A 7,815-nucleotide genomic window follows, 5' to 3' on the forward strand; every position below is an offset into this window, starting at 1 on the left:
TGCTGTTGGTGTGTCTCATCATCCAGGAGACACAATAAGGCCTTCTTAGTTGGGTGCAGTGAAGGAGTGGCAAGGGAGCAGGATTACTGTGAAAGAAGGCTTCAAAATCATTGGCCAGTTAGTGATGGATGAAAAGGCACTGGTCCACGTCCCTGCCTCATCGCGCCTGGGCCCCGGTCACCAGACGGCGCTGCACCAAGCAGCCAAGGTGGGGAACAGTGACGTCCTGGCTGCTCTGATTCAAGGAGGCTGTGCTGTTGACCTGAAGGACAGAGTGAGTGCTTTACACACAGTTTATGTCCACAAGAAAATCCATTTTGCATTCTTAAATGTGTATGGTATGACAGTTGGTAATGTAAGTCTGTCCGCTGGTGTGCATGTTTCAGGACGGCAATACTGCGCTGCATGAGGTATCTTGGCACGGCTTCTCTCTGTGTGTCAAGCTGCTGGTGAAGGCAGGAGCTGACGTGCACATCAGGAACAAGGTAGGACAGCAATAATTAACAATGCAAAAATCACTTATTCTGTGTTTCTGAAATTTTATGGACTTCCACCACAGGTACAGCTGCTTGCAGTTCCTCACTGAGTATAAATAAAGATATACTATAAAATAGCAGTCTAGCATTTTAAAGAATTATGTCCATGTACTTGCCGAAGTATTGTGCAGCCCAGGGACATGCTTGCTTTGCATGCAGAAGTCACTCCACCCCAGTGGTGGGCTTGTGCCGTCTCAAACCTGGATTAATGGGGAGGGTTGCATCGGGCGTAAAAACTCTAACAAAATCAATCATGCAAGTCACAGAAAAACAAAACACAACAAAACTAGCTGGAGAATTGAGCAGGATGGGGACAAAGCAGAAATCCCTGAGGGGGCATCTAAGAGGCCAGACAGCTTGGTAGTAAATACAAAATAAAGACAGAACGTCTTCATTTAAAGGACAAAGACAGGAAAGCGAAGCTGGAGGACGACCTCAAAGACAGGATCCCTTTACAGTCCATACAGGAGGTTGAAGCACAGCCATGGATCTCCAGTGGAAAGGTGAGGCTGAATTGGATCACTGGCATCACTGGCAGAGTCAGGAGGAGACTGATGTAGGCAGTACTGCTCTGAAGACTGGTGAGTCAGCTAGAGGTCCTGGAGGCCAGCTGGCACGTGAAGAGTCAGATCCATGATAGTGTGGATATGATTGGGCAGCTGCAAAGATGACTGACATCTGGCAGATCACTGACTGGGGACCAGTAAGGGAGTCAGCTGGACCACTGGGAGCAGATCACTCACAGGAATCTGCCAGGCTGGCTCAGGAATAGATGGTAGTGTAGATGGTAGTGGTAGTGCTACTTCCTGGTAGTGGAACAGGAAGTGTGCTGATTGGGGTGGTGGACCTGAGCTTCGATTCACTGTACACCCCTCCCTAAAAAAAGCCACCAAAACATTCCAACTACCTAACAGGCAGCAGATCTGTTAACGCTGGTGTAACCCTAATAAGTGTGTGGCACCTGGGCCCATCAACAGCTGAATGTCATGGCCCCATGCTTTTAATGGTTCAACTTTTTAGAAACTGTTACAGCTGATGGCATCACAAGTCCAATAGTTCAGGTAAAAGGCCACAACTGATCAGCATCTGTACTGATTGTTTTATGTTGATCCAGGCAGGAAACACCGCCCTTCACCTGGCCTGTCAGAATGCACATGCTCAGACTGCTCGCCTTCTGCTGCTCGGGGGAGCCACACCAGACACCAAGAACAATGTGAGTTATCCAGGGACAGACAGTCAGGTCGCTGAGGTATTGTTTACACATAGTTCCTCCCTGCATCACTCCCTGGCGTCCATAGACTAAGAGATCTGATTTGTTTCCAGGCAGGTGACACCTGTTTGCACATGGCTGCTCGCTATAACAACGTGGCCCTGGTCAAAATCCTGCTGAGCTCACTGTGCTCTGTGACAGAGAGAAACCAGGTACAGGACTTCAACAGAGGGATATTCAACTAAAATGTATGTTTTTAATGAGTGGGGTTACATTTATTAATGGGAACTGAGGCACCATGAGTTTGGTAGATGGTGCTCCCATCTCTGATCAGGTTAGTTTGGTTCAGGTTCATTGAACTTTTTCTGTATAAAACTAGACCAGAATCTGTCTGTAACCTGAACCAGGAGCTATGAGCTGTTTAATAAAACTGTCTTGAACAGCAAGGTGCAACACATTTACCAATAAAATGACCGCATTTCCTTTTTATTCTGTCACAATTGCATTTCCATTCAGACACATTTTTCACTGCAAATTTGTTGTGCATAGTTGTATTTTCTAAGAGGCAGGCTGTGTGTCTCTGTTTGACTGCAGGGAGGAGACACAGCTCTTCATGTGGCTGCTGCTCTGAATCATAAGAAGACAGTGCAGCTCTTACTGGAGGCAGGGACTGATGGGAAAATCAGAAATATCGTGAGTTCTATTTCAATTAAATTAAGTTAAACACACTATAATGGGCATCCTGAAGATCCTGTCTAATGTCTAATCCTTATCTTTATTTCTCCTGTTTCTTCTTATTTCAAGACAGATTAAGCAATAGAGACTGGGGCAGTTTGCACCTGTTACATTTCTCTCACTGACACTGAGATCAACCAAACTTATATCTGTCTGTCACCCATAACATTTAACAACAGAGGAAAGACGTTTTCTTCAATGAAAATAGACGAAAATTATCTTTCTGAATGATGAAATGAAGAGGCAAATCTAAAAAAAATATAAACTATAAAACCAGAAGAGAAGTCATAATAATTCAATAAAATTACTTACTATATTTGTTGATGCTTTTAAATAAATTATTGGTGAATCTTTGTCCCCTTGGGTTAAAATGTGTCCCTCGTGTTTTCTTAGTGGGTAAAACTGGGTGGGTGCAGGGTATGTCATCAATCTAGTACATTTCTGATTTGAAAAATAACATTTGTTGGCACTATCCGTACTGTGCCCCATTGTTCAGGACAATAACAGTTTGAAGCTGCTTTTGTGGGATAGTGAGATCTTTATTATAACTAAGGCTGTGTTGTGTATCCAGAAAGGAAAAACAGCACTTGACAAAGCCAGAGACAACAATCATAAAGATGTGGCACTTCTCCTGGCTAGAGCTCCTCAGGTCAGGCTCATCATTATCCTCATTGTAAATTTGAAACTAGATTTCATTTGCTAAGGTTTTTATATTAGACTGATCACATGATGTTGTGTGCTTTGGTACATTTGCATCAGTCTTATTGTTCGCGTTGTCATTATCTTCAGGTACATCGCTTCATGAGAGGAAGAACAATATGGAAGCGAAGAGAAAGGCTGTTAACCGAGCGCAGCACTCAGTCTCTCACCAGAGCAGGAATACTACCCAACAAAGTAGGAATCCCAAAGTAAAATTCTTTACAGTTAATGGAACGCTCATCTGTTTTCTGTTTTATTTTTGCAATTAAATTGATTATGACACTGTTCCCTCTGCTCGTGTGTCCTGAGGGGGAGAGCAGTTCTGTGGTGGAGGGCTGTTCCAGTAGTGGAGAGCACATGGAGAGTAGACCTGCTGTTCTGGAAGGTCCTCAGAAGCAGCTGCAGAAGTCTAATCACAGGACCAATGCTACCATCAGCAGCCCGCACAGCTGCCACAAGAGGAGAAGAGTCAAGAAGAAGGTGGGTCAGCAGACAGACACACCAGGACTCTCCACACTCTGTGCTCTTTTTTTCCTGGCCATCTAAAACTTTGGTGAAAAGTGCTCTAATGGAAGTGCACTGTTTTCTCAGTCTTTTCTCAGAGAAGACCCTGGCCAGACTGCTAAACGATACAGAAAGAGACACCATTTTCTCTCCTAAATGCTGTGGAGACTTTAATCTGCATTTTGGTTCTAAAACAAAGTCAAATTGTATCAAAGTCTGTGTGTAAATGGCCCTATTTCCCCATTTCCAAATGAGTTTATGCATTCAGTGTCAAGTTTCAAGTCTTCAATAAAACGTTATGTTCTTTTTTTCAATGATGGTCCCACTTATTGGTCCAATTCGGGAAGTGGGTACATATTTAAATCAAGGTTAAATCCAAGTTATTCTTTACAAAAAATCATCTTGCTTTGTGGCTAGTAAAATAAGATAAAAGCTAGTAAATACTTTGAGCCTCTGCATGTGAAACCAAATGTGAAATTCCGATTTGCAGAGGTCATGACTCTCTGAAGGGTTTTACTGACTGTGTTTCTTTTACTTCTTTGAAGGCCTTGAATGAAGATTACCTGAGGAAAGCGAGGAATGACCTCCCTGATGATGAGGGCGATGGGTCTGCTCACAATGGAAAAACTTACCAGCTTTACACACTATACCGTGACAAGGACGGCATCATCAGACAGGTTAAAACTGCAAACCTCATCAAACATTGTTTACTCTCAGACCTCTTAGTCACTGACTAGGAGCAGGTTTAAAAAGCATCTTGCTGTTCAACCTAAACATGTTGATCCGCACTGAACACATCTGCCACTGGAGACAGGCCATTAACAGGGCCATCTGTCGAAACCTTTTTTGCTGCCCCTCCTCAGGCACCGGCCAATGGATGTCACTGCAGGCCCCTGCTCAAGAAGCTGGAGGGTCAAATTAAAGCCACACAGGAGGAGATGAGGCTGCACATCCTAAATGTCAAGGAGCAGGTCAAAAGCACAATGGGCGAAATGGCCAAAAGGAACAGCCACCAGGTCTATAAAAATGTTAATGTTTTTAAAGATCAAGATTAATAAAAAAACATGATTTATTATCTATTGTTATTAATTGTTCAGAATTTTTTATCTTTTTCACCGAAACTGCACCTCACGCACTGCTTACAATTGTTTCAGGCTAAATTAAGAATCCAGAGGTTCATGAAAGCATGAAAATTATCTTCTGTGGGTTTGGTTTTAGATTAAAGTCCTGAACATACTGAACCAGGAGAGAGCAGCAGCAGAGAGGGAGCGCATATTTTACAGGATTGAACAAAGAGTAGCCCAGGACAGAGAGGACACACTGAGGACACAGGTATCACTCAACACACATCAGACTCTGACAGGATCATGTTTTATGGTTGTGGTCGGACTTTAATTTCAATAATAAAATGAAAGTCAAATATTTTTTGATGCATTTTGGAAATTCAGACTGAGAAACTGAATTTCAGCCCATAATGATATTCTTGATTCAATTTAAAATAGTGAGAAGTAAACAACAATGAAGAGAATGGAAAATAAAGAATAGAAAGAGAGACTCAGTGGTTTGTGGATTGTATTTGTTGATAAGATCTAACAACCTCCAGGTTTGATCATAATTTAGCTTTGTTTCTCACCTCAAGAAGGCAGCAATGAGTCATGAACTGAAGAGGTGGTTTATGTCTCACCTGAAAGACATGGATGTCCACGTCCCAGTCGAGGCCCAGTATCATAAACTCCTCCCCTCGCCACCTTTGGAGCATCCTGTGGCAGATGTTGATCTGGAGTCAGTCCCTCTCCTCTCTGTGTTATCTGGAGACAGCAGCACCTCATTGGCCAACTACGTCAACATCCTGCCATCCAGGTCTGCCTGCAGTCTGGAGATCCTGGAGCCAGAGCAGGCAGCCAGGAGGACATACTTTGAAATGAGAGTGGACAGGTCACCAGGTACAAGATAAGAGTCTATGGTACATTTAAAAAGGTTTCATCTGAAGTGAAATTTTAATACATTTTTTATGGAAAGAGTTAAGGTTAGGGTTAGACTGTCCACTATTCTGTGTTTTAGTCTTAAACTTATCTCTTTTTCTACTGTTGTTTCTACTGTGAATTAATCACTTCTTTTCGTTGTTTTAATGTGGCACTTTCAGCAGCTAGTTAAGTGCAGTATTGATTATGTATAACATACTGGCTTACACATGCCAGTGTATGTGCATGATCATGTTTGCGTTTGTTTTCAGATGCGTCAGTGTGGATGGAGATAATTTTTATACACAGCTAAAACAAACATTACATTGTAGTTGTATGGATGCAGCCTTTACAGTGCAGGGTCACAGTTTGAAGCCAACCTGAAAGTTGTTTCTTTCAACTTTCTCCTGAAACTGCATTCCCACACTGTCTTACAAAACAAACAACATGGTTGACTCAGTTGAACTATCATGGATGATAGAAACAACATGCAGCTGACAGATGCTACGTGGGCTTGCCTTTTTACAGGACAGTCTCTTTGGAGTTTAGTTATAGTAGTAAGTCACAACTGAGACACCTCGATTACAGCACATCTCTGGAGGAAGACCAGGACAAGCAGTCCAAAGATTCAGGGATAGTTTGAAATTTTATGTGAATTAATCAGTGTTTAGCATACAGTGGAACAATGAGGTTCATTTATTTTGTAGTAATCCCACTCTCCCTACAATCAGATGACTATGAAAACACAGCACTGTTTCCTCTGCCATCCAATCCCACCTCACTCCTCCCGGGCTGCTCTGCTGACCCCAACTGGAAGCCCCAAGGACTCCAGGAGAGTCCCAAGGCCGTAGTGGTGCAACTGCATGGAGGGGTCTTCTCAAGCGTCAGCAGTAGCCAGTCCAGCATCAGTGACGAGGGACCTGGATTCATCATGCATCAGGGACACAGATATGACGAACAGTATAGGAAACACTTTGTGGAGCCAATGAGTCACTGCAGGCCTGCAGAGATACCTGAGGACAGAACCAGAATCCTGGAGTTCTTCATTGACTGTCCCACTGAACCAACATTCACCCAAGAGAGGAAGAATCTGCATGCCATGGAGGTTAGTGTGCTGATGTGGGGTTGAGGCTGGGGTAAGCCAAGTTTAGCTCGATGCTAAGTTAAGCTAATGTCGTAATGGCTCGAAGCTTGTATACACAGCCTGATATCGGTCTTCTCATCTCAACCTCAGCAAGAAAGAAAATGATTGAATGTGAATTCTGAATTCAAAGGGATCTTAGTGGGTGCTGTCTTCTTCCCATCAGGTGACTCAGCGTTTTTTTGAGACAGTGTCGAATCAGCTGGAACGCTGGTATGAGAGGAAGATAATGGAGGTGGCGCAGCAATCGGAGCTCAGATCCCAGCAGGACAGAGAGGAGCTGCTGCAGCGAATCAGTACACTGGAGGAAGAGCTTCAGCGGCTGAAGACCAATGAGAATGCAGAAAACTCAGAAGACTAACTTCATTAACTTTGTCACTGTGATCGAACATTTCAATCTGTTTTGATTGCAAAAAATAATCAGAAGGAACATACAGAAATAGAAACACACAGTACATTTCAAGTAGCAATTGCCTGAGTTAAAGCACTACCTAGGTGATAGAGCTTATTGAGGATTTACATATTAAAATACAGCTTGTAACTGACCTGACCAGTTCTGTCTTTACTGCACTTCATATTGGATGTTACAGTCGATTTGATGGAGACCTGTAACTAGCTGTTTACTGTAGACCAGTTTAAACTAAAAAACATTAGAATAAAAGTTTGCTAATGCAGCAAAAAAAAAAAAAAAAAACACACTTCTTTTAAATAAATTCAATCACAAATTAAGTCTATGCAAAATGAAATGAGAAAACATCCAATAACCAGTATGATGTCAGATATTTGGTTCTGTAGCAACAGAAGTACAGAAAAGACAGAAGATTTGGGGAAGATTAGGAAGATGGAGAGGGTTTCTCTGCAACGCTGCAGCTTAGACTGGCAACACAGTGCTGCCTATGACAGTTGTGAGATCATGAAGAGGCTGCAAAAAATGAGAGTGGTAAATTAGATTTTTGTGAATTGAAGCAGCGGATAAAGCACAGAAGTGAGATCAGACAGAATAATAACAAAAACCAGCAGCCATACATC

General features: G+C 42.7%; 1 protein-coding gene across 1 annotated transcript; it reads left to right on the top strand.

Moving 5' to 3' along the window:
• Window positions 1–124: 124 nt before the first annotated feature.
• Window positions 125–7,147, top strand: ankrd6a (ankyrin repeat domain 6a). Its single transcript, XM_029494284.1, has 14 exons — window positions 125–274; window positions 387–485; window positions 1,651–1,749; window positions 1,860–1,958; window positions 2,341–2,439; window positions 3,053–3,130; window positions 3,271–3,375; window positions 3,490–3,660; window positions 4,230–4,361; window positions 4,548–4,700; window positions 4,903–5,016; window positions 5,324–5,627; window positions 6,377–6,750; window positions 6,953–7,147. Exons 1-14 carry the CDS (start codon window positions 125–127, stop codon window positions 7,145–7,147), a joined length of 2,172 nt encoding a protein of 723 aa, XP_029350144.1.
• The last annotated feature ends 668 nt before the right edge of the window (window positions 7,148–7,815 follow it).

Source organism: Echeneis naucrates, chromosome 22, assembly GCF_900963305.1.
Source record: "Echeneis naucrates chromosome 22, fEcheNa1.1, whole genome shotgun sequence".
NCBI classification, from domain to species: Eukaryota; Metazoa; Chordata; class Actinopteri; order Carangiformes; family Echeneidae; genus Echeneis; species Echeneis naucrates.